At 47.6% G+C, this 26,572-nt stretch overlaps 1 protein-coding gene across 1 annotated transcript in view; it reads left to right on the plus strand.

Moving 5' to 3' along the window:
- Positions 1-26,572, plus strand: part of SNX29 (sorting nexin 29) — a 448,301-nt gene that overhangs the window by 283,952 nt on the left and 137,777 nt on the right. The window contains exon 16 of the mRNA XM_020281338.2: positions 12,862-12,978. Coding sequence (XP_020136927.2) covers positions 12,862-12,978 — 117 coding nt within the window. The remainder of the gene's footprint in view (positions 1-12,861; positions 12,979-26,572) is intronic.

Genomic DNA, 26,572 nt, shown 5'->3' on the forward strand with positions numbered 1-26,572 from the left:
AGAAGGGATTATTTTCCCCCTTCTCCCACCCCCGGAGCAAACATCCCTGAGAATCCCGTTTGGCATCTCGGGCACTGAAGCATTTTTGTGGGCATTTCAAGGCTTGAGATCCCCCAACAGGGAGAGTCCCTCAGTGTCCTGCTTTCTAGTTATTTATGTGGAATATTCTTCTTCTATTAAAGGGACCCATATCCTTTGCCTATCTTTGTCAGCATTTTTTTTTTTTTTATTTACTTCACTGTTAGGAGAACTCTTCTGTAGTCTCTTTAAGCCTCTGTTTCCTTACCTGTAAAATAGGTATAATGCTTGAAGAGAGATGGTCATTGCAATGAAAGAATATTGATAAAGGACACAGAAAAGTGTGTGGCACATGGAATAAATCCAACCTATGGCTGCTATTATCATTAGATCCCACAGAGATTTCTGAATTATACTGGGGCCTTTACAGACTTGTGGAACTTACTGGAAAGTACTGCCTGAACACGGGTAGTAGATAGAACACAGGCCTTAGGGTGGGTAGACCTGGGATCAAATCCCGACTTCACCACTTGTTATTTGTACGACCTTGGACAAATGATTTAACTTGTCTGAGTCCAGTTTCGTGTTCAGTGAAAAGGATGTCGCGATACCCACTGCCCGAGGCTGCTGTGCAGCTTCCTGTAACAAACGTCTGTGGTCTCTGTGCCTTTCCTCGTACTTTTAGGCCCACTTTGAGAAAGGAAGATACAGGGTTGTCAAGCTCGTGTTAGGTTAGGTTGGGTTCTGCTGCAGTAACAAATGATCCCTAATCTCAGTGATTTAACAAAACCACAGTTTATCTCTGATTTATACAATGTGTCCAGCGTGGGCTGTCCAAGGGCAAGGGTGGGAGTGGTGTTCTCTCCATCGTGACTCAGGTGTCTGGGCCGGCAGAAGCTCTCGCATCTTGCAGCCGCACCGTCTGGAGAAGATGGCTTTCTTGTTGAGCGCGGCAGGGGAAGGGACAGCGCAGGCTCCCATGCTAGCGGTTCTGTGCTGTGACTCAGAAGCAATGTGTGTCCCTTCCGCCTGGAGCCTGTTGTGCAGAGTAGTCACAGGCCTGTTCCTGGTTGTGCAGAGGAGGATGGGAAACTTGGGGGAGCAGGTGGAGCACTTGGTGAGCACCAGCTCTGCCACAGGACCCATGTGTTGTCACCATGTCATTTCCGTTGTGGGGCTAGTGACTTCACAGCTGCTTGGACACTTCTAGCTCAGTGTTCGTTGTGCCAGGAAGTGAAGAAATTTAGGCCTAACCCCCCACCCCTTGCCCCCAGCTTGATTGATGCTGGGGAAAACAAGAACTCTCTTTAACCAGATTCTGGGAGGTAGGTGTGATCTTGCCACGCTGACTGCCCAGGCAGTAGAAAACAGAGCAAGATCACCTTTGATGAGCCACTGTGTTGGGGCAGCCCCAGCGGGGACGCGTTGTGATGGTTTTGCATTTATCCTCACTGAGTTTGTCACAGGGGCTCAAGTGACCCAGAGAAAAAGTTTCATTTGCCTTGGCCGTCTGCAAAGGAAGGAAGGTCACCGGTGTCTGCCTCAAGCCTGCTGAGAGCAAGGCTGTGTGCTGGGTACCGCAACATAAGCAATCTCGGTCACGTCCACGGTGCCCCTCGGAGGGAAGAGATTACCATCTCCGTTTTGCTGGCGGAACAGGGAGGCTTGGAAATGCTCAGAACTGTACAGAAATAATAGCTCCTGCTCCTGGGCACAACCAGCAAAACGTCCCGGATTCAAGCCCGGTCTGTCTGCCTCTAAACTCTGTGTTGTTCTTGTTTTAAACCATACCTTCTTATCTGTTCTTGTCTTTCCATTGTCATGGACGTAGGGCTTGAAGAAAATTTAGGGGTGTGCACGTTTTCCTGTGTCAGTGGAAGCTGTATGAATCAGAATGGTGGTATCCTGTATTGTTATGTATTGGCCCCGGTTATGTATTGACTCATTTACTCCTCGCAACAGCCCTAGGGAACAAGTGCTCCCATCGCTACCATTTTTCAGGCATAGACTCTGGGGCCCAGAGAGGTTGGATGACTTACCACAGTCACCCAGCAAGTTACTGGCAGGCTGGAGCAGAATCCTGGCCATGCAGCTCTAAATGCATCCTCCAAACCACTGCTCCACACTGCTCGTTCACTCTCGAGCACAGTTGCGCAAATCAATGGGTGTACACCCTCCCCGGCAGGAGCAAGGCAGTCATTTTCTGAAGGGGGCTCTTCGCAGCTTTATGTGAGCGCTATTTGGTATGAGAAAGGGACTCTCGAGGGAGAAAAACATTTCTGGTGTTCATAAAATCTAATGTTTTTTCATTTACTGTCTTTCTTTTGAAACTTGGGCATAATTTATTGAGCTGTGGCTGAAATATTCAGGAGGTCTCTGCGTATCACTTGCAAGGAATATGATTAAAAATGCACCCTGGCCTCCACGGATTTCTCGAGACATTAGAATATGACAAAGAGCCACGTAATTTCAGAATTTACATCTTTATTTGAAAATCTGTGTTTTCCAGCACCCATGCAAAATAAATGGAAAAGCAGCACTCCAGGGTGAAATATTTTCTGGAAAACCTTCTGAGCTGGGGAACTAGTGTTAGCTGTACGATGTTATATAACTTGCTGGGTCTTGCAACCCATCCTCAGGAATCAGAAGCAGCTGCCCCACGGTGAGCCCCCGCTCTGCGCCAGGCTGGCTCCTCTGAAGTCACATCATCCCCTGTTTAAAATCCTGCTTGACAGGATGGGTCCCCACTTCACAGCCGAGGAGCCAGGAGCAGGTGGCGATGGGCCGTGTAATGTCAGGGCCTGGGTTTGAAGCCGTTCCCCTGCCTTGTGCCGGCTGATCGCTTTCTGCCCTCCAGCCTCAGCTCACTGCCACTTCTTCTGGACCCTCCCTATTAGCACGGCTGGGACCTCTCCTTCATGTTCCCAGGGACCTCAGTGTGTGGGAACTGCTGACCCATCCCACGAGACAGGGAGCTCCCTGAGGGCAGGAGCAGGGTGCTGGTCACACGGACACCCAGAGCCCAGGACGGGGCCTGGCACACAGTTGCTCAGAAAACGTTTGTTGAATGAATAAGCAAACGTGAATGAATGTCCACAGCAGTGCAGGGAGGCGCATTTGGCCTTACAAGGTAAGGAAGTTTGTAAACTAAGGACCCCAGGGCAGAGAGAGATTGTGCAGCATGGTGCTGGGCGAAGGGGCTCTGTCTCCGATCCCAAGGCCTATTTGTTAGCTTTGGCTGGGACGAAAGCTTGGCAAGCCTCTGTTTCCCTGCATGTGGTAGAGGGAGGTGCAGCTAGAATGCAAAAGCCACAAGGGCAGAGACTTTTATCTCTGTTGCTTCCTGCTATATCCATGGGTGTTTAAGACAGGGCTTGGTAGTTTCTCAATAGATGTTTGTTGACTGAATCTGAGAATTTCTAGATATTGAAGATAGTTTCTCAAGAAGGAACCACAGATAGGCCTTATAACGTTGCCGTGTGGATGAGCTGACACAAGGACAGGGCTTGGAACTGGGTCTGGCATTGAGCACGTGCTCAGTAACTGTCCGCTCTTAATGATGGTGGCCTCACCTTCCCCTCCTCTTTCTCTTCCTCCTCCTGGACCGCCTGCCCAGCAGGCTGAGGGGGAGAGGAGCCATCGGTGAGCTGCCTTCCAACTCTCAGGTCCTTGCAAGTCATTAGCCGTCCTCAGTGAGTGAGCCAGCCAGCCACGGTGCTTTTGAAAGGAGAGGCCAACATAGCCTTTTACAGTAACTCTTGACCCATTTTCCCAGGCCAACCAAGCACAGTGTCTTGTACCTGTAATGGGCTGTCTTTACAGCCATTGTGTGCTGCCGGGTAAACTGGCTCGTAGGCGGTGTGAACAAAAAGGAGCGTGTGCCCCTTCTCCGCCACTGACCCTCCATCATTGATCCAGCAAGACTAAGCCCCAGAAGGCTCTGTCTGGTGGTGTCGGTGGCTCTTGCAGCAATCCCATGTAAGACTGTAGAGCTGGCTAAGAGCCTGTGTTCCTGCCGGCTGTGAGCTGTGCAGGAGGCAGTGCTGTTGCCGGCGTGCACAGAGACTGGCGGGGCAGTGCTGCACCTCCTTATGTGGGAGCTTCACGTAACAGCGCGTGAGTCTGGATGTCAGCTATTGCAGCCATCCCCACGTGACCATGGGCGAGTGTTCTGGTCCCATTGGACCTGAGTTTCCTCCCCTGTAAAATAGGAGCAACACTAGCACCTGGCATGGTGTCTAAGGTCTCTGTGCAGTTGTGCAAGTTGTACACTGCGCGACAGCGTGTAGCTGTGGAGAGACCAGCGGGAGCTGTATCCATCTGTGTTCCACTCACCAAACCCGGGCCCCGTGGGGCTGTGGCCACTCAGAGCGCACCCCTTTTCTTACTTGCACAAAAGAGCCTTTTTGTTGAGCCCAGCATATGGTGAGTGCTCAGAAAACAGTAACTGCTGTTGCTGCTACTGCTGAGGGATTGTTTATGGAGAAGTTGGGCGCATGGATGAAAGGAGTTGGCAGGGAGGTAAACTGAGATTCGGGTTAAGCTTTGAAGTGTAGGGATCACTTCAGGAGGTGTGCGTGGGTGGGAGGTGGGGTGTAGGCATGTTCTTATGTGGTCGGTGTCCTTGACTTGAAACATTTTCTCCCCTTTCCTCCCAACTTTCCCTCTTTTCTTGTTTCTATGCCATGACAAGAAAATTAGTGGGACGCCATTGAAGGATTATCTTTTAAATCATTTGGATTATTTGACCAGGGACAGAATTGTATAACCTCTGTGTGGCCTGTACAAAGTCCCGCTCGGCTCCAGCAGCCGTCAGCCCGAGGCCAGTCTTACCCCCAAGCCCAACCCCCAGTATAATTTGAAACAAAGCGCAGACGTCATTCAAGAGTTTTAAGCAGAGAAGGGGCGTGATCCAGCTTTGGTTTGGGGGGGGTGGCATCCCGCCAGGCGCAGGACAGCAGGGAGGCTCTGCTGCCTGTCTGGGGGTGTGGGGGCAGTTTCTGAACCAAGGTTGGCCACAGGGATGGGGATGGCTCTGGGAGGGATGAAGGATGTGAGTTGTGCAGGACCAGTGGCGCTGGCGGTTTTTGTGGGTGCCTCTTTACTGGGATGGTGACATTTATGGAGTCCTTTGGGTAGGCCAAGCCCTGAGTTAAGCTCTTCTTTTGTGTAACTTATTTAAAGCTCACGAAAAGTCCTATGAAATTTACATTGTAACTAACCTAATTTTGTGGATGAGAAATCGAGGTGAAATCGAGGTGAAAGCAAGTTGCCCAGAGTCACATCTGGGAAAGAGGGGAACAGTGGGCTTCAATCCTAAGCTGCCTGGCTCTGTTGCTTGTGCCGTAACCACTGCAGTGCTCCGCCTCCCTGGTAGTGCCTGGATAGGCTGGGTGGGAATGGACGGGAACCTGCCCAACAGCCTCCGCCCTGCACAGGTGCCTCTCGAACTGTTCTTCTTAGACGATGGCATCTTTCGACAGAGCGCTGGAACTTGCAATATTTTCTTTTATTCTCCTGTCATTGCTCATTTGTTTCAAGCAACCATCAGGAAGGTGTTGGCTGCTATTTTACCGTTGTCATTTCTGTGTGTTCTGCCTTTGCTCTTCGAGGGAGGCAGGAGAATAGGTGTTTCCTGGTGGCCTCTCTCCTCGGCTCACTTGCGCGTCCTCTGCAAGGCTGCATGTCGGGAGAGATGAGGACGATCGCTGAGGACCGCGGCCCCGAGGTGGAGCAGAACAGTTTCCGTTTATGAACGGAGCTGCTGTTAATGCTGGGTTATTTATTTGCTGCCTGAAGGGCCATGTGATGGGAAGAGCATGGGCTTTGCAGCCACAGTAACTGGGGTTCAGATTTTACTGTCCCGTGAACTCTGTGACCTTGGCCGTTAGTCCCTGAGCTTCACCCTCCTCTGCTAGTAAGTGGGCGTGATGGAGTACCTGTGGGAAAGGCTCCGAGTGCCGGGGGCCAGGAATCCAAAACACGTCTGGCCCTAAGCATTTCAGATAAGGGATACTCAACCTGTATATGCATCTAAAAGAACGACAGATGTTGAGAGTATTGCTTTTATCTTGTTTTTCTTCCAGCTCTCTTAAAATTGTTATCCAAATATGGCTGTATTTTGGCTTCCTTTTTTCATCATTTTTCATAATTATTAATGCCAGGCATTGCTTTAAACACAGCATGTGTTGTCGATAAGTGCATCTCAAGCTGTCTGTGAAGAACCAGTTTCTAAAACAATTTTCAGTTCATTGCAGACTGACACATTTGTAAAATACAAAAAAAAAAAAAATACAGAAAAATTATGAAATTCCTGGGTTTCTTAGCAATATGAAATTGCTTTAAACATTTCTAAATGCTTACTTTCAATTTCTTTTCTTTTGTCTCGGGCCGGTAGCAAACAGTTGGCATCTCAGCCCCCGTTTGTGGGCCACCCTTTCTGTGGCACTGCTGTAGACACATTTGCTGTGCCACTGCGGAGAGTGACAGTGCTGCACGTGACACATCCACGTCCACGGGTTCCACGTCTGTGGGTCCTGCATCCGTGGATTCACCCAACTGTGGATCGAAAACACTCTGGGGAAAAATGCACCTGTTCTGAACACGTACACACTTTGTTTCTTATTATTCCTTGAACAATGCAGTATAGCAACTGTTTGCATAGCGCTGACGTCGTGTTGGGTTTTATAAGTAACGTAGAGATGATGTAAAGCGTATGGGAGGGTGTGCGTAGGTTGTATGCAAATACTATGGCATGCATGTGAGGGACACGAGCATCTCGGGCTTGGTACCTGTGGGGAGTGCTGGAACCAATCCCCCGAGCACACCTAAGCACGACTGTTCTGCCATCTGTTGTTGGCAGGCAGGGTTCATGCAGTTTTCTTTGGCTCTTGGCTTTATTCACGTCAGTGACAGTTCAGAGGTGGAGAGCGCTGACGAGTGGAGAGGCTCCCGTGACATTCCTGCCGTAGGACTGAGGACGTGGGGAGTGGCCCAGCTGCAGTTCCCAGTCAAGTCTGGGAATTGTTTCCCCTTGGTCTTTGCCCGTGGTTCCCGATTCTGATTGATCTTTGCGGCCACGGAGGCCTTTAGAAAGCACTTCTTTGGATTCCTTTCTCCAGTCCATTGAGTTGGAATTTCTGGGGCTGAGGCCCCAAAATCAGCATTTTTCAGAAGCCCTCCCAGCGGTGAGCTTGGGTTGGGAGACACTGGTCTGTACCATGCCACTCCCCTCCGCTCTGAGGGACAAACTTACCTTCTTTAACCATCAAAGGGGCCACCTTTCTACCATACTCAAGATGGAGTCCAGAGAACATCGACAGTAGAGCCCAAGGCGTGGGTTCAAATCCCTAGTCTGTCACTTGCTGACCCCGACACCTAAAGCTGGTAACCCAGCCTCTGAGCCTCACCGGGAAGGAAGGTGAGCCCGCCCTGCCGGGAGGCTGCAACAATTACATGAGCTGGCTTCACTAATGCCTGCAAGAGGCCTAACCAGGGCTGGGGCTCCAAGGTGTGTTAAGGCAGAGTGGGCGCTGGCTAGGCTCGTTTTTAATGAGGTAGGTGCAATGCAGTCATCACGGAAAGAGGTTCCAGGTCCCTCCCCACAGCCGGTATAAATAGGGCCAAAAAACAGTTTGTGAGTTTTATAAAACTTAAATAGATTCTGAGATATCTAAGTGATTGTTCTTGGAGAGTTTGGATATTTGACCAGAGGAGCCTCAGTTGCTATTGAAATTTGGGGGTATCTTGATCTAATTAATCAAGAAGCATCTAATTTGTTAGCCAACAGAGGGTGAAGCATGGTTTACTCGAATGGGATTAAATGGAGAGAACATTCTGATGTGAAAGGAAATGCCAGAGCCTTTTTTAAAAAACTTATAATCCTTTCATGATTTGGCAGGTAATTATGATAATTCCTGGTATTTTCACAGACTTAAAAGCTTTCTCACAGCCACATTATTTTGGGAGATCATCTTCCCTGATAATCCAGCTGGAAGGAATTGCTCAGTCTTTGAAGCTCCAAAAGCATCATTTTCCAAAAGCCCAACTCAAATGTCACCTTCCTGATGATGCCTTCTCCAGTTGATAGCTAGGGCTATCAAATAGGTGTCCTCTTGCAGCCCAACACACTGATTGATTGGTTATGGCCGCCTGAGTGTCGTCTTGAGGAAGGCGCACAGTGATTGATTAGTGCTGTCTGCCACAGGTACAGTCAGTAGGAGAGTAGCAGAATCCTGAGTTATTTAAGCAGTCCCCTTTGGTTGGACATCTAGGTAGGTTCCAGTCACTTGGAGCTAAACTTGCATTTTGAACACATGTGAAAATAGAGAAGCAGGATAACTGCCCAGCAATGATTTTTCAAGTCAAAGGTGAATGATTATAAAATTTTGATAGATTTTGCCTGGGCAGGGTGGATCATTCCTATAGTTCCAGTGCTTTGATGACAGGCTGAGGTAGGAGGATCGCGTAAGGCCAGGAGTTTGACACCAGTGTGGGGAAATAGGTGAGACCACCCCCATCTCTTTAAAGAAAAATTAGCCAGGTGTTGTGAGGTACACCTGTAGTCACAGCTACTTGGGAGGCTGAGGGGGGAGAATCACTTGAGCCCAGGAGTTCAAGGCTACTGTGAGGTATGATCACACCACTGCACTTCTTCCTGGGTGACAGAGTGAGACCTTATCTCTTAAAAAAATTTTTTTTTCCCAGCACAGTGGCTCACACCTATAATCCTAGCATTCTGGGAAGCAGAGGTGGGAGGATCGCTTGAGGTCAAGTGTTCGAGACCAGCCTGAGCAAGAGTGAGACCCCATCTCTACAAAAAATAGAAAAATTAGTCAGCCATGCTGGCACACACTTGTAGTCCTAGCTTTCTTGGGAGGCTGAGATGGGAGGGTCACTTGAGCACAGGAGTTTGAGGTTGCTGTGAGCTGTGATGACTGCACTGCACTCTAGGTGGGGTGATAGAACCAGACCCTGTCAAAAAAAAAAAAAAAAAAAAGATAAATGTTGCCAAATGGCCTTGTTACCTAAACTTCTTAAATATTTCTACTTTCTTCCCTCCAGCCGAAAGGATGAAACCCAAGTGGTGACTCGTATACCTTTGTACCTTACTTACCGGTAAGTTGTGCATCTTTCAAGCACAACTTAGGAACCACATCTTCTATTAGCCAGATATTCTCCTTGTGCCTTTCAGAGAATTGGGGCCCTGTTTCCGATCCTTAGGTCCACGGTGAGCTGTGAGTTTGGGGCTACATCATCTCTTGTCACTGTGTTTTGATTTGTCACTGTCATTCGTGTTGTCAAATGGCACCTCTTCCTTAAGTGCCTTCAGGTTAATTTTCGTGGACCATAACAACTAAGGGTGGAAAGAAACACTTGAGACTGTCACGCTAGCTCTGAGTGTGATGGCACGAGGACATGGCAAGCCCAGTAGGGATTTAGGGTGTGGATCTGCCGTGAGAGGCTGTCGCGCTTGTGCTGGGGCCCATTGGATAAGTGACTCCTGAGTGTTGTGTCTCGGATGAGCTCTCCCCTGACATCCATCTTCTCTCTCTGTTCTATCATAATTTACCAAGTGTCAAAGGATTTGAACTGTGTGACTTCTGCACCCGCCCCCCCTCCTCCCCTACCCTGGAACCTAGCACGTGGCAGATGGTTAGCAACTGTGATGTGCTCACTTTGGGGACAGTGTCTCCCCACAGAAGTCCAGGTGCGTTGGTGCAGCACGTTGAGGCCCTTTTCCGCTGGCCTCCGGAGGCTCCCTATGCACAGCTTCCCTTGTGTCTCCTTCTGTGCCACCATCACGCAAAACCAGCTCTCGCTCACTGAGCACTCACTGCCCCAGACATGCTGCCGAACGTAAGTGCAGCCTCTCTTGTCATCACACAGTGACCCGGTGAGGTGGTTGTGGTTTTTAATCCCCATTTTGTAGCTGAACAGCCTCGGGCTTGCACCGGAGCGCACTGTCAGTGACTGATCAAGCCCAGGCCTATGTGGCACCAAAGCCCAAGGCCTTAACCAGCTGTCTCAAACCATCCCAACCAAGCTCGGGTGCCAGCCTTTGCACCTGCGGTTTTCCTGCTGGACGTGCCACCCTCCTCTTTGTCTACAGGAGACATCCTAGATGTCGATGTGTTCATGGGACAGAGAAGCCTGTGGGGGCTGAGTGACACCAGTGAGACAATGCGTGGGAGAGATGGGTTTGGGGAGAGAGGCTGGCCCACATCTGGAAGGAGTTTGGATTTTATCCCTAGGGCAGTGGAAGCATGGAAGGCACTAAACAGCAGGTGGCAATAGCAGACGTTACTTTGAGAAGATCACCTCTGCCTGCTTGGGGGCAGTGGAGTGAAAGGCAGCCATTCTCTCCAGAGCCCGTTCCCTGTGATTCTCTGCGGCTGTTGAGAGTAAGGAGGTCAGATGAGACCTGTGAGTACCCTCAGAGCCTCATAAAAATTCTAAGAGGCAGTGGTTGTGCAGCCTATTGTTATTTTTATGATAATGGGAACTGTTTGTGATCTCACATTCCTCTTCTGAGGCTCTTTCTGAGTCTTGAATTTATTTCTAGTTATACTGAAGTTTGAAAATAGTTATTCAAGGAACAGTAAGCTCAGTAGGGTTTATGCAAGATGAAAGCCATTTATATCGATGGCTGTAGGTAGGGATGTGTAATATAAAAACTCAGTTTCAGAGGTTAGCTTGGTAACAATGAACATCGTGGTTTTAATGGTAGCTGGGAATTCTTATCAAATTTTATCTCCTCAGTTCTACCAGATGTTTTTTCCATTCCTTAGTGAAATGAAAAGTTTGTCTCAGGTGGTCAAGTCCTGCTCTTCTGGCCACAGAAGAGAACCAGGGTTTTGACAGCTCATGATAAACACCAGTTGAAGCTGGGATTTTTCCATGTTTTATGCATTTATGGAAAACTGCTGTAGCACTCTGGCTGCCACTGCAAAACAAAAACAAAACACAAAACCCTGCTTTGCTTTGGAAATGACAGTGGCATTTATTTAAAGCTTGCATTTTGTTGGGGGCACATTAGCAGGCATTTAGCAGCAATATTGGCAGCCCTGTATTTCCTGCTTGCTGTGCGGTGAATGGGTTTACAGCCCGAGGAAGCTGACGGAGGGTTTGTGTTGGTTTCTGCTAGGAGGATTCAGTGTGGGCATTATTAGTGATACTGCATTTGTTTGTTAAAGGCCAAAAGAAGATCAATTTAAGCTTTTCTTATCCAAAAGGAATAAGGCAACTGGGGAATATTAATTTTAGGTCTGTACAAAGAAAAAAGCTGGTGAAAAGGCATGGTGACTTATTCTCCCTTTCTTAATTGCATAGTTCTTACAGTGTCTTTTGTGCCGTTTTCACTTAGTATTTCGCACTGGTTTGAAAGAGGTCAGCACCTCTGGGCCAGGGGTTCCTGTTTGAGTGGGAACTCACAGAGCCCGCTAATGGCAGCATCCCGATGACAATGAGGCGCCTAATCACTTCGTGTTGATTGCACAATGCTGCCTTTTTATTTCAAGTGAGGAATTTTAATTCTTTAAAGAGTCTGAGTGGTTTATCTCACTGATGAATGGGAACTTCAATAAGGACAAGTGGAAAGAATGGGAAGGAAACATACCCCTGAACTAGTGTTAATATTGTGGTGTATTTCCTTCTGTGACTTACTGTTTATATACCAAGAGAGGAGGGCTCCCTCTTACTCTGCCTGAGACGCAGCTTAGAGACCGCTCTCTTCCACAAAGCTTCTCCCTCTAGCCCTTCTCTGTTCTGACAGTGTCTGTACACGTCATGCAAAATGTGCACTGCAAACTGTGTAGTAATGCTGATGTGAAGTCTTGGGTATAGACTATAGGGCGATGGCTTGGGAAGGACAGAGAGGGTTAGGCAAGGTGAGGGTCTGCGCGACCTCACGTTCTGGGGGCTTCTCTTTAAGATGCTTACAAGAATCTTCATTCAGGGTTCTTGGAGGACATAGCAGATCTCACATTTCCCTAAATTGTTTAAATAAATTATAATTGAATAGTCTGTATGCTGGTTATAGACTACTTGTAGCCATGTCCATGTTTAAAATTTATTCAGGATCAGCTGAGATTATTGCATAATTCAATTTGGGAAAATCCAGCGGCTCACAGTAGGCCTGAATGGGTTGCATCTGGGCATAGCGGAATGGCAGGATCATAGCACGCAGCCGGGCTCCAGGGTCTGTGCTCTGTTAGTGGTATAACCCTGAGCAAGCTCCTTAAACTCTAATACACTGTTTTTCTTTCTGTAAAGTGGTTGTAATAACATCTGCCTCAGAGAACTAGTGCGATGCAGCTATGCAGAGGGCATGGGAAGCGTTTATCCTGACATAGAATGAACAGTGAAGGATAGTTGCGATGCTGCAGTTTTGTCTGTCACCATTGTCACTAGCCTTCATAAGGCTCTGGTTCCGTTTTCTTGGTTTTTCAGGACCAAGGATCTGATGAACAGAATGGTCAGAGTTATTTTCATGATGCCATTAGCAGGGAAATTCTTGACAGGCACAACTCGATCAGAAAGAAAGCCTTTTCTAGAAAAGTGTTCCTTAAGATTCAAAGCCTAAGGTCCAAAAATGATCTGATACACTCCTATTCTGACCATACACCACTGTGGCTTGTTGACTCTGGAATCTTAAAACCAAGCAAGTCAAAACGAATTCAACGTGTGGATGGATTTGCATGGTAAGCAGTGTTGTGAGCTCTGACTCCAGCAACCTGCCCAGGCCTTGCTGACACGCGGCAGGAGGGAGGGGCCGGGCAAGGCTGGACAAGTCAGTGGGGCGGGTCTGCCTCCACCCCTCACGCTGTGGTCCTTGTGTTCCAGGTGGCGGAGATGCACGGCGAGCTGATTGAGTTCAACGAGCGCCTGCACAGGGCCCTGGTGGCCAAGGAAGCCCTCGTGTCCCAGATGAGGCAGGAGCTCATCGACCTCCGGGGCCCGGTAAGTGTCCTGCAGGAAGGCCTCAGCCTTGCCGCTGGCTCCTCCCTGCCCATGCAGCCTCCGCTGCCCACGGCCCTGCTGCTTAGCTGGGTGATTGTTAGTGAGGTCCAGGGTGTAGAGAGCATCCTTGTCCCCGATGACCAGATTTACCTACATTAAGCTCCACCACATTTGCTTTCTTCGAGGTGGGAGGGGCTGGAAGAAACAAAATGTTACAAATTCTGCCAAAGTGACATGTCATGGTTCTCCCTCTAGTAATCCATATTCTGAAATTGGCACGTAGTCTCCCCCTCCATATTTTCATATTTCACTGTGTAGTTAAATTATATGAGCAGTAAACAGGCTTGGTTTTGCATACATAACTTTTACCTGCATGACATTACTTGTACATATCTGTTTGCCACTTGTTTTTGTTTTTGATTCAATGTTACGGTTTGAGGAGTATCCCACATAGATAGTATAGGGTTTTTCAGCCACGGCCCTGTTGGTATTTTGGGTTGTGTAATTCTTTGTTGTAGGGGTTGTTCTGAGCATTATGGGATGTTTAGCAACATCCCCGCTTTCTACCCACTAGAGGCCAGCTGCCTTACACACCCCTTCCAGAGAAGACAACCACAAATGTTTCCAGACATTGCCAAATGTCCAAGGGTTTTCAGAATTAGGTGAAATCATGCCTGGTCGAGATCCACTGATCAAGTTCACTCACTTTCTTGCCTCTGTAGTTCTCTGTTGAACGACATACCACAATATTTTCCATTCGTTCTTGTGTTTGTAGCCATTTAAGATGTTTCTAGTATTTTGTTATTATAAGCCATAATGTTGCGAACATATAACACTTGTCCTTTTGTTCATGAGTATAGTAACTTCTTCATTTTAAGACTTAATTATTATGTAAAATGTTAAGTGCCCAAAGGTTAGGCAAGTAAGTATAATATGCTCTTATGGATCCATTGTCAAGTTGAACCACTCGGCACCAATCTTGTTTCAATTTACCGATAGCTGCTTTCTCCTTCTTTCTGTATCATTTGAACCAAATCCTGTATGTTATTTCATCTATAGACATCTTAGTATTTATCTCTAAAAATAAGAAAACATAAATACAATATCATTATCACCCCAATTACCAGTAATCCCTTTCTATCATCAAATATCAGTGTTCAAATTTCTAATTGTCCCATAACTTTTTATAGGTTTTTGATTGAGGATCTGTGAGATCCACACATTATAGCTGGCTGAAGTGTCTCTATGTTTCTTCTTCTTTAAACCCAAAAAACTATGGTAAAATATATATAACACATATATTTAGACCATTTTAACCGTCTTTAAGTTCCGTGGCATGAAGTCCATTCACGTGTTGTGCAACCATGGCGACCATCCATCTGCAGAACTTGTTCACCTTCCCCGACTGGAACTCTGTCCCTGTTAAATGCTAACTGCCCAGCCCTCCCTCCTTTGGAAACCACTGTTCTATTAATACTTTGTCTCCATGAATTTGACTCTTCTATCTTATATTTCTTTTCATCTGTAGAGTCCTCCCTCATCTCTCTATTTTTCTTATACTTTATTTATTGAAGACACAGGGTTTGGCTTATAAAGTTTTTCTACCACTTGAATTTTGTAGATTGTATCTCTGTAGAGTTATTTGATGTGCTCCATCATTTCTTCTATTTCCTTAAATTGGCATCTGGACCTAGGGACTCGGATTCAGGTTTAATGTTGCCGATGATGGGACTCTGTTCTTTGGGTGGCGTTTTCTATCAGGAGACCCACAGTGTCTGCCGTCTCTCTTTTTGTGATATTAACAGCCATCTGCGATCACTGCCGAGGTCCATTACAGAAGCGTTTCCTTAAGGTCAGTGCTTACGTGTGAAATTGCCGGGTTTTAGTGTGTGCCGTCTTAAACTTTACTGAGTTTTGCCACATTATAAAGTAAAGGTGCCTATTTACGACCCTCTGTCAGTGTGCGAGAGTCCCTGCTAGCACGGTTACATCCCTGCTGTGGTATCATAATGCATAGGTTTTCCTCCCTGGCTCCCGGCTCGTACCTCCCACAGCCCTTGCTCCAGCCTCTTATTACAGTGTCGGGCGCTTTAGGGCTCCGAGGCGGACCTCAGAAAACAGCCGCCCCCTGACCTTTTCCTGTTCCTCTTTCATTTGCTCCTTTTTTCTCCCCAAGGCAGGACTCTAACCGTTCCCTCCTTTTTCATGAAGAAATTATCTGACCTACCTTGTCTGACTGTAGGTCGTAAGAGCCCCATTTCAGGGAGGGTCTTGCTGCATGCCCTAGAGGAAGGGCGCTGCACACAGAGGCCAGGAAGGATCTGAACAGACGGGCCTTGCTGGGTTTCCCCACTCAGTCTATTAGTATTAAGTCATGCCCTTTTTGTCCAATCACCCTTCTACATGGCTGTCCACGTTTCAGACATGCCTATCCAGTGAAGTCCCCATAAAAGGCCCGAAAGGATGGGGTTTGGGGAACTTCTAGTGAACATGTGGAGGTTTCTGGAAGGTGAAATGCCTGGAGAGGGCATGAAAGCTCCACGCCCCTTCTCATACCTTGGCCTATGCATCTCTTCATTTGTGTCCTTACCTTTGTAGCAGACCAGAAAACCTAAGTCAATGTTTCCCTGAGTTCTGTGAGCTGCTTTAGCAAATAATTGAACCCAAGGAGATGGGGTCATGAGATCCCCCATTTATAGCTGTCTGGCCAGAAGCACAGGTAAAAGCACGGGTAAAACAACCTGGGGCTTTTCATTCATTGACATCACAAGTTGAGGGTGGTCTTGTAAGACTGAGCCCTCACCCTGTGGGATCTGATGCCGTCTCCAGGTAGATGGTGTTGGGATTGAATTAGAGGACACCTGCTACAGCTGCGGTCTGCAGTCCCCAGGCCATAGACCGGTACCTGTCTGTGGCCTGTTAGGGACCAGGCTGCACAGCAGGAGGTGAGTGATGTGAAGCTTCGCCTGTATTTACAGCCACTTCTGATTCCTTGCATCACCATTTGAGCTCCACCTCCTGTCAGATCAGCAGTGGCATTAGATTCTCACAGGAGTGCAAACCCTACTGTAAACCGCACATGCGGGGATCTAGGTTGCAGCTCCTTGTGAGGATCTAACGCCTGATGATCTGGGGTGGAGCTGAGGCGGTGATGCTAGCGCTGGGGAGCGGCTGCAAATACACATTATCATAGGCAGAGAGGTTTGACTGCACAGAGACAATAATAAATCAATTGCTTGCAGACTCATATTGAAACCCTATCAGCGAGTGGCAGGTAACAATTAGGCTAGACACTAGTTGTAGGAAAATAAGCTCAGGGCTCCCACTGATTCTACACTATGGTGAGTTGTATAATTATTTCATTATATATTACAATGTAATAATAATAATAGAAATAAAGTACACAATAAATGTAATGCACTTGAATCATCCTGAAACCCCAATCTGTGGAAGAATGTTTTCCATGAAATCAGTCCCTGGTGCCAAAAAGGTTGGGGACCACTGCTACAGAATCGATCGATTGCTTGTTTGTGGGAGAAATCCGTGCACATTTGGATTTTGGAATATTTGCATTATGTTACAAGTTGACCATCTCTAATCTAAAAATCCAAAATCTTAAATGCACCAAAATCGAAAGCTTTTTGAGTGCTGACATGTTGCTGAGAGGAGATGCTCTTTGCAGCGTTCGGATTTCAGGTTTTTACATTGGGAAGAGCTGGCCATTTGGATCATCAGCCTGTATTACTGTGTATACTGTTAAGCTAAGTCACTCATTTGAAGGAGAAGGAGTTTGGGATTAAGGGTTGAATTTTTTCCATTTTCTTTTTTTTGGCCATAAGTATTTTTAGGACTCTCTTCTCATTATTTTTCTTTTCTTCTGGTATAAGATGTGAATGAATGTTGGAGTTTTTTACCTCTTAGCAGGATTTGATTACACTCTGGGAGAATAGCTCCTAGTTTCAATAATAAATGGAGACAGGGAAATAAAGCCTTGTAAGGCTGCAAAACGTAGAGGTCGATTAAAGTCACAGCACAGCAAAAGCTGAAGGCGAAGCAACTCATTCAGTGAGGCTTGTTCCATGGGGGAGGCGGGCCTGGGCTCACTCCATGTGACACAAGCTGGCTTCCCCTGTCCTCTGCCCCTCCGGTGGGGCTCTGTTTCTCTGTCCCAAGTCCCGTTTCTGTTCGCCTCCACTTACGCAGAAAAGATGGCCTGGCTTGGTATGACTTGAGGTCTGTGGGGTCGCTGTTGGCTTGTCCCCACTCCTCACCCTCCACTCTCTCACCCATCCCCTCCTTTATCTGGTGAGGGGATCACCCTTTGGTCTCCCTTTGCTCTGTGCTTGGTGTTTGATGAGCATTTTTATATTTTTACCCTCCAAACAGTCCTGTACAATTTACTTATTAGGTCCATTTTTCCGCTGAGCGAACTGCGGTACGGAGAGGTTTCACAACTCACCCAAAAGCACCCAGCTTCACGGCAGCACCTGAATGCAAACCCGGGATTCTCTTATTCTATACTGCCACACTGCTTTCTCTTTTTTTTGTTTTTTTCCCTTTCTTCTTCCCAGCACTGTGAGTAGTTTTAAAAATGCAGATGCTTGTGTGGTGAAGCTCTTAACATTCCTGTTCCCTACCTGCAAAAAATCTCTCCCTCTTCTGTTTCTCCTTCTCACTTTGTACATAAGAAGCTTTCAAACTTTATTTTAAAGCAGCATACTGATCCCTTTGTCTGGGTGTCAGAGGGCTCTTTGGAAACTTGGAACCTGGAGAAGACAGGTCCCCAAAAGCAGAGCAGTGTGATTCAGAGGGGTACAGGGAGTTGGTTCGTATATTTTTTAAAAAGGGATGGTGGATTCTATGGTGGAACAAGCTTGGAAAGTGTTGGATTAAGATAGTTCAACAGTTGTCTTTGCTGGGGGCCTTCCCATGGTTCGTGCCAGAGGTTGCCTCGGGCCTCTTTAAGGGCGGTGGATACACTAGCATTTTCCAAGATGACTTTCCCAAGGAATAGTGGGGGAAGTTGCTCTCAGAACAGTGTTCCAAGGAGTGTGTTTGGGAGAGCTGGGGCAGCTGCGTGTCCTATTTATTAGACACCAGTGCACAGCTATCGGGGAGGTCAGCACAGCCTGCTGTATCTCAGAGCCCGGCCCGGCGTGGGCCCTGGAGGAGAGGCGGGGACACGCTGTGGGTGCAGCGGTGTGAGCAGCAGGCCGGCACGCGGCGTGGTGCCGGCAGGTCGTGGTGTGAACAGCGCTGTGTTTCCCAGGCGCGTTGGGCCCGTTTGACCTTGGCTCTCAGGGAGCAGCTTGTTCTGGTTCTTTCTTGTATTCTCTCTTCTCTCTCGCTCTGTTTTTCTGTTTTTGTCCCTGTCTCTGTTGTTTCTTTTGTCTCCTGTGTGCTGCTGTCTTTTCGTTCCTTTCTCTGTGTCTGCCTGTCTCCCTCCCCATCTGTCCCTTTGTTTCTCTCTGCTCCTTTCTTGCTTTGTCTCCTTCGGCCTCTGTCTGTCTCATTTCCCCGGTGTGTGTTGGTCTGTCTCTGGCCCTCTGCCTGTCGGTACCGCGGTGCCTGGGTCCCACGGATGCCTTTGCAGACTGCCCTCCCGCCTGCTTCCCACCCGCGCAGCCGCTGCCCCGACCTGAGCTGCTGTGGCGGTTCATGCCGTGGCATCTGTCACCCTGCGATATCACTTTGTGTGGACTTTTCTTTTCCCCTGTGGACCGAGAGCTTCCCCGAGATAGGGACTGTGTCTTCATTTCCCTCTTCTCAGAGCCTGGCGCTCATAATCGCTCATGGAGCACGTGATGTAGAGATCTGACCAGTATGTGAGGAGTGACGCTCTGTTAACCAGAAAGATCAGAAAGAGAGATACCTCCCTGTTCCTCTGGATCACAGACTTTCTGTTAGTTCTCTGTGGGCTACCTGTAGGTTCCACGGAACACCTTGCCTCGCCTGTCGAACCGCTGAGCCGGTGCCAGAGAAAGACGAGTGATTTAAAATTCAGGGGTGAGGAAGGTGGAAAAAACCCACCCCAAGTTTTGTAATAAGGTTCACTTTGAGATAAAATGCTTCCTGGGCCTTTCTTGATATCTTTAAAGCCTTCAGAGGGAGTGATCTCATTTGAGGGCCAACACTATTTAAGTAGGGAAGCTTAATAGGAAATATATTTTTCAGCTGGGTGGCACTTGCCGAATATCTAATGATCAAGCACCGAGTTGTCTGCAGTCCCACAGCAGCACTGAACATGGCATTCCAAATTATAAGAGGCTTTATAAGTCGGCACTTGGACATCCCTGTTTTAATCGTCTGCCGCCTGGAAGAAGATTATTTTTAAAAGTGCCATTTAAGAGAGGCTACTAAAAATATATCTCACATAGAGGCTTAGCTCAGAAATATTAGTTTTTGACACAAAACCATTTGGAAAGATGCTTGCAGAAGCCACTTTAAACCTCTCCGTGCCAGAGAATAAAAGCCCCGTTTGGGGCCCAGCTGTGTTTTCCTGTTAATGGGCAGTAGCTCAAGTGATCACAGGCTCCTTGATGTTAATGCAGACGCTTCCTGGACCTGGGTGTGGGGAGGTTATTGGAATCTCGGTTCTGTCTCTCTGTTGTGCCTGTGTGAACTCTTGCCCTTTTGCCCGGCTGGTTCATAGCCGCAGGTACTAGGTTTCTGCTGGGGAGCCCCGAGGAGCTGGGGTTTAGGGTTTGGGTGGCAGAGCCTGGCTACCCAAGGCTTATGGGTGTGGAACTTCAAAAGTGCATTTCCATTAAGATCAGGGTTTGTGTCTGTTGGCAAATGCAGTGTGTGCAAGCTTAGCTTCAAAGCTGGTCCCGTATTGATGCAAATAGGAGGCATTGGCAAGGTACAAAACAATCAAGATTTATAAACTTTGTGCCACATAATGACTTCAGCTGTGAGCTGAGGGAGGAATTTTCTGCACTGGCTTATGTTGCCTGTCAGTCACTTGTGTTCTGTGTGGCTGCTTCACACGGAGCGCGAGGCACTCCGCAGACACGGAGCAGGCGTGGAAGATACAGTCCCTACCCTGACGAGTGCAGAGTCCGGAATCTGTTTCATGTCACTTATGTCTCTCTCTGGTTTGGCCTCACTGGGATCTGGCGTGAAGACAGAGGTCCTGATCACATAATGCTGGGGTCTTTCCTGCCGCTGCTGGATTAGGAGGGGACTCCTGACCCCTCCCTGTGACGTCCCCTCTCCCCACCCAGCACAGGTGTGGGAATGCTGCTCACAGCCCTCCCGCCGGAGGAATGACAGCGGCAATGGCCAACCTGCTCTTGGGGCTCACAGGCCCCCATTCTCCTTTTATCTACCACCCATGTCCTTCCTGAAATGAGCTCGTTCATCGGATTTCATGTGACTCAGGTGCACAGATTTGGATTAACCAAAATCCTGAGCTGGTGACACATGCTCGTTATTGGTATGAGTAAGGCCTACTCTTACTTATTTAAGAAGTATTAATAAGTCCACTCTGATCTCATGGTTTGTCCTCTGTGGCAACTGTACCCAGACTCTGCCCTGCCCCTGCCCCCGGGTAGCAAACTCCAGACCCTGGGTTGCTTTGCTCCTGCCCAGTGTGCGTGTCATTGCACATTGCTGGCATGTAGTTATCTCAATGTAGTGTGTCACGAGCATGGAAAAGAGGGTCCTGTGCTTGAGGAAATGACACGGGACTCTTAAGAGGCTGGTCTGGGCCAGGTCTTCTCTCCCATGGTCAGGCTATGGCACTGGCCTTGACCATTTCATTTTTGTCATCCTAACACTGTAGAATCTTCTAGCATCTTCTGTTCTGTCTCAACTATGCCTTGTAAATCTTACTGACCAAGACATAGCCATCTAAATCCTAATTTTAATTTATTCTGTTCCTGCTAAATCAGCACATACAGTTATTTCTAAGGATACATAATAACCACATGATTATACAAACCCTCTATATATACTTATTCCTTAGTTTAATAAATTTCTTTCTCTGTGTTGAGAGTTCTCTTCTGATTAGTCATACCTTCCTCACCAGTTGCATATGACTTTCTGTTTTTCTTTTTTTGTAAAAACTTCTTCCTATTTTAAAAAAAATATTTCTTAAAAAAATAAAGGCCCCTCTCTGATCTCTGCTTCCCCCTCTCCTGACCATCACTCCCTCGGGCACACGGGGCTGGGCAGTAGCGGTTTTAACTCTGGGCAGTGACAAGGGCATCTTACAGCTTGTTCTGGGAGGTCTCCCATCTCCTCGAAGTGAATTTATATAATCGTCAGTAAAAATCAATGCTGTTTTTTGCTATATGCCTCATGGAGTTTGGTTCCCTGGCCAGCTGGTCTGTGGGATCCAGAGCAGATTGTGCCTAGATACGTTGCCGTCTCTTTTCTGGGAGACCATCAGCTTATGTGGTTAGATGGGAACAGATATATTTTGGTATAGGGATCCTCGATTTAGTTCCGAAAAGCCAAACCATTGGCTCCCTTTGAATGTTCTTTTGGAAACTGCATGGGCGCCATCTTGGTGTTGCCCACCCTCCAGCGCTTCTGAGCTTCTTGCCCACGAGGGCTGTGGAGCTGCTGCTCTGCTCTCTGAGCAAGATGATTTTGCTGTCCAGAGTCCGAAGTTGTTCTCCTAGATACCCCAAAACGGAGGGTTTTGTCCACGCCAAAGTGGGCGGCTGTGGTTTGTGATGCAGCTGAGGTTGCCGGCCAGGCGTTTGAGATCTGACACGGCCAAGGCTTCTGATAAAGAACATCAGGCCCCCTTGGATTTTTGTTTCTCGTCTGGGGAAGTGGCTTTCTTCTCTCTATGCTTTCCAGGAGTGTCATGGCCTCGGCCGGCAGGAGTCACCGCCCTGCCCTTTTAGAGCAGAGCCTGCAGCCAACTGTGGCCACCGGTGCCTCGGCGCAGTGCAGGTTATTTTTAGCTTTGTTTTAAAAATAATCTGGCAGATGCCAAAGCAGGACCTGACTGTCACCTTCGCTCTCGGCTCTTTGATACCCAGGCCTGCGCCTTGGTGCTTGTTCCTCCTGTTCCTTCTCCCTGCAGTGCTTTGCTTTTCCACCTCTTGTCTTTTACAGACATGCTTTAAGTTTTTTTTCCTAAATTATATAAATAATATAAAAATACATTTTTGAAAGGACTTAAATAATGCACAACTATATAGAGTCCAAGAACAAGTGTCCTTCTCCCAGAGATCTTGCCGTGAAGAGTTGGGTATATATCCTTCCAGATATTTTTTATGCGTTTACATATAGACAGGCATATATATACATACATAATACACTTACCTATTTTTAACACCAATGAGATCATGTATACTTCTCAGATTGTTTTGAGACTTTGCATTCTTTAGTCATGAATATGTGTTGGCTTCTCCTTCCCTTACGCTCTTCCTAGTCTTCCGATCCTTTGAGGTCTAGTTCATTATGTGAAAAAGCCCTTAGTGGATCACTCATTTTGTCTACTTTGTTCTTTCTTTCTTTTTTTTAGAGAGAGGATCTTGCTCTGTCACCCAGGCTGGAGTGCAGTGGTGCTATTGTAGCTCACTGTCAGCTCAAACTCTCCTGTGCTCACAGGATCCTCCCACCTCAGCCTCCTGAGTAGCTGGGACTACAGGCTTGCTCCACCACACCTGGCTAATTTTTGCATTTTTTGTAGATACAGGGTCTTGCTCTGTTGCCTAGGCTGTTGTCCAACTCCTGGCCTCAAGCAGTCCTCCTGCATCGGCTTCCCAAAGTGCTGGTATTACAGGTGTGAGCCACCACACCCAGTTGTCTACTCTTCTTATGTTATTCTTTGTTTATTCATTAATTTTTCTGTTGACCAGTTAATTTTCTTGATCCCCAAGAAGTTTGTCATCCAGTGGAGAATACTGACACATTAACACGTAATTCCAGTGGCATATGAGGATCTGGTGGCTGGTAGGTTCTTGGTACATATTTGTTGAATGAATGTACAAAGAGCATATTGGTATGATGGTGCCACGGTGACATGTCTCACTGCTGGGATACGTCCTAGAAGGCTTTGAAGAGATGTTTGACATGAAGGTTTGAAGGATGACTAGAAGTTGGTCAGGAGGGAAGGGCGTATTAGGCAGGGGAATGGGAGTATAAATCAACACAGTTCGTTCATAATATTTGCATCCCCTAGTTTCATGGGTGCATCTTTTGGCTTCTTAATAAGATAACAAAGTCCTTAAAAATGAGAGTGGCATTTTCACTCCTACCTGCAACGAGTAACATTTAACGAGTACTTGTTATATACCAAATCCTATTCCAAGTGTGTGCATGTAGTAGCAAGCTCATGAGGTAGGTACTCCTGTCTACATTTTAGAGATGAGGAAACTAAGTCACAGAGAAGATAGGAAACGTCCCCAAGTCCCCATGACTAGTGAGTGATGGAGCTGATAGATCTCTTCATTTTTCAGAGTCTTCATGTCCTCACCTTTAAGTGGGACTAGGAATGCTCACCAAAGAGAGTTGTATGAGGCTTAAATTGAATCAGATGGCATCTCTAAATCAGCCAGAGTGTGGGGTAAAATATCACCTAGCATAACTCTGAAAAATAGCACTTGCTCTTGTGCTTTGTTTTTCTCTCTAGCATGCATCACCACTTGGCATGGAGTCATTTATTTGCTCTCTCCCCCTTTGTCTATTTTATACTTGGCTGTGTCCTCACTGACTGGTATAGAGTATTAAATGTTTGTCAAATGAATATTAGTTCCCACTTCTCACCATAATGTCCTGACAATGGAAGTCCAGGAAATACTTGGCAAGTTCCACTGAAGCTAAACACCCTATGCCACACACCAACAAGGGACTGTGAATTTATCTGTCTCAGGATGGTCAGCACTGCTGTTTTCATTTGTTACTTACTGTCAAGTATAAGAAGCTATCGTAATGTCATCTGCCCCTGATTTTTCCTGATGTCTCCGTTTAAACGTTTTCCATTTGGGGTATGAAATCATCCATCAGTCACAGAGAACACTGCCGCCTTTGGCAGTGGTTGTTGGAATGAGCCAGAGCTTAACTGGAGAGGAGCTGGTGGAGGAACAAGGGCTACCAGCAGAGGCTTGTCCCCTCTGCCCCGGCTTTCCTCTCCAGATGGTGGTCTGAGTCTGGCCCGTTCCCCAAGATCCAGTTGGATGATGCCTCGTTTATTTATTCACTGGGTGCTAACAGCATCCTCCCTGTGCCAGGCACTGGCCTGGGCCCCAGTAATCCCAAGAGCAAGCTTTGTCCCTGTCACCTGGACCTGTGCCATCTGCAGCCTGGTTGGAGGAGACCCCATGTGACCTGAGCTGTGATGACTGAATCCAGGCCTTTGCATGGATTAGACACTTTGCATGGAATAGACACTTAGGACACACCTCTAAGTGTCTATTGCTCAGAATCTCTTCCTCTAAGAGATCAGTCCCCCAGAGCATTGCCCGAAGAGGTGTTTCTGTCCAGCCCTTGGGCTCACGTTTCCTGGAGGGCGATGCATGTGGCCCTGGTGGCAGGCCGGCTGATTTCAGATGGCACAGGACCTCCGGTGTTACATAACATGGGCTCTGCTCGGGAGGGGAAGGTTGCTCCCTTTTCCAGTTTGTTTTGGCGATGCTGCTGTGGTCTCAGCTTGGTGCTGGCTCGTCTTTAACACTCCTACACTCCCTGGCAGAGTGAGTGTGGGCCTCAGCGTCTGGGCGCTGGTTGACCACTGAGAAGTTCAGAGCTTCTCAGACTTGGTCTCAGAAGGCTGCCCTCAGAACTTATGTGTCTTGCTGCCAGGGCTCAACTCCAGATGAGAAGGAGGATCTCTCCAGGGAGGCCTGGGCATCCCTAGTGGTTTTAGGTGACTCTGATGCAGCTGGGGTTGAGAACCACTATCATCTAGAATTCCTCTTAATTTAATTTTTATTTTTAGAAACAGGGTCTGGCTCCATTGCCCAGGCTAGAATGCAGTGGTATGATCGTAGTTCACTGCATCCTCAGATTCCTGGGTTCAAGTGGTCCCTCCATCTCAGCCTCTTGGGTAGCTGGAACTACAGGTGCATGCCACCATACCTTATTAATTAAAAAAAAAAAAAATTTGTAGAGGTGGGGTCTTGCTGTGTTGCCCAGGCTAGTCTCAAACTTCTGGCCTTGAGCCATCCTCCCACTTCAGCCTCTCAAAGTGCTGGGATTACAGGTGTCAGCCACTGCACCAGGTCATCACCTAGAATTTAATGAAATTTTGCTTTCATTGGATTTAGTTGCTTTCTAGTGATACTGGCCTTCCATTTATTAGAATGATACACACTTTCCTTTTTAAGTGAATTTTGTAAGTAAAAATATGAGTGGATTTTAAAAATGACGTTAGTAAACAGCAGTGCCAGTGGTGTGTGAGTGGGAAAGTCACGATGCTCGTGATGGGCTACTGTTCGTGGAGGGCTCCTGGATTCTATCACAGGATCCAAGGTTTAGGCCCCATTATTTTGGTCCCCAATAGACTCCTTGGGACTGATTTGGCTTTATGACAGTGATTCATTAAGTGACAGATATAGCTAAACAAAATTTGCTATTTAGCGACGGTATCAGTTTATCTGTCTCTATGTAACAAACTGTCCCAACACTCAGGAACAACATTTGGAAGTGACAGCACTTAACATCTCACAGTTTCTGGGAGTCTAGGATCCCAGTGCAGCTCAGCTGATTCCCGCCTTGGGGGGTCTCGTAGGCTGTGATCAGGGCATCAGTCTGGGCTGCAGAAGGCTCAGGGCTCAAAAGGGGAAGGATCTGCTTCCCGGCTCACCTGTGTGGTCGTTGACTGGATTCAGTTTCTCACCAGTAGAGGGACTAAGGTTCCTCCTGGGCTGTTGGCTAGAGGTCACCCTCAGTGTTGGGCCTCTCTGGGCCTCTCCAACATTTGTTTTGTCACAGCCAGCAAGCCGAGAGAGCAGAAGAGAGAGAGTCCAGCCAACTGCAGTCAAAGTCTTTTATAATCTCATCTCGGAAGTGGCATCCTGTGACTTCTACCACAACCTGTTCATCAGTCAAGTCCCTAGGCCAGCCCACCTCAAAGGCAGGACCCAGGATGGGAAGCCCAGCAGGCAGGGACCACTGGGGCTGCTGACCACAGGGATATTGCTGGAGACACCCCGACATCACACGCCTGTCCTCCTGACGAGCCCCACGGGAGAGAGGTCTCGCAGGCCTGAGTGCCGGAGTAGCCGTGCTTCTGAGCAGTCACTGGGTATTTTGTGTGCAAAGCAGGTCTTACAACTGGTTTGTTCCACTCTTTGGTCATGAGGCATCTGAGCTAAAATTACTGCTTGCCTTTAATTGATTATATAGGAATAATTGATTGTATAGAAATTTATTACATAGAAATTCTATGGTAAGAATTTCTGCTTACCAACTCACCGTGGTCTGTTCTTCAGTAATACTTCTATTTTAATTCCCTCCACGCTTTCCTCCATCTCCTGGGGGTGTTCTATTCTACTGCAATGTACGTGTTCTCACCGGTCTGCAATCTCACTTCTCATGGTTTGGTTTGGGGAGCTTGGTCTCTGTGAACTTTACTGTCTTGGGGTGGGCTGATGGTCTCTGAGGTCCACAGCTGACAGACGGATGCCTC

Source organism: Microcebus murinus, chromosome 19 (genome assembly GCF_040939455.1).
Source record: "Microcebus murinus isolate Inina chromosome 19, M.murinus_Inina_mat1.0, whole genome shotgun sequence".
Lineage (NCBI taxonomy): Eukaryota > Metazoa > Chordata > Mammalia > Primates > Cheirogaleidae > Microcebus > Microcebus murinus.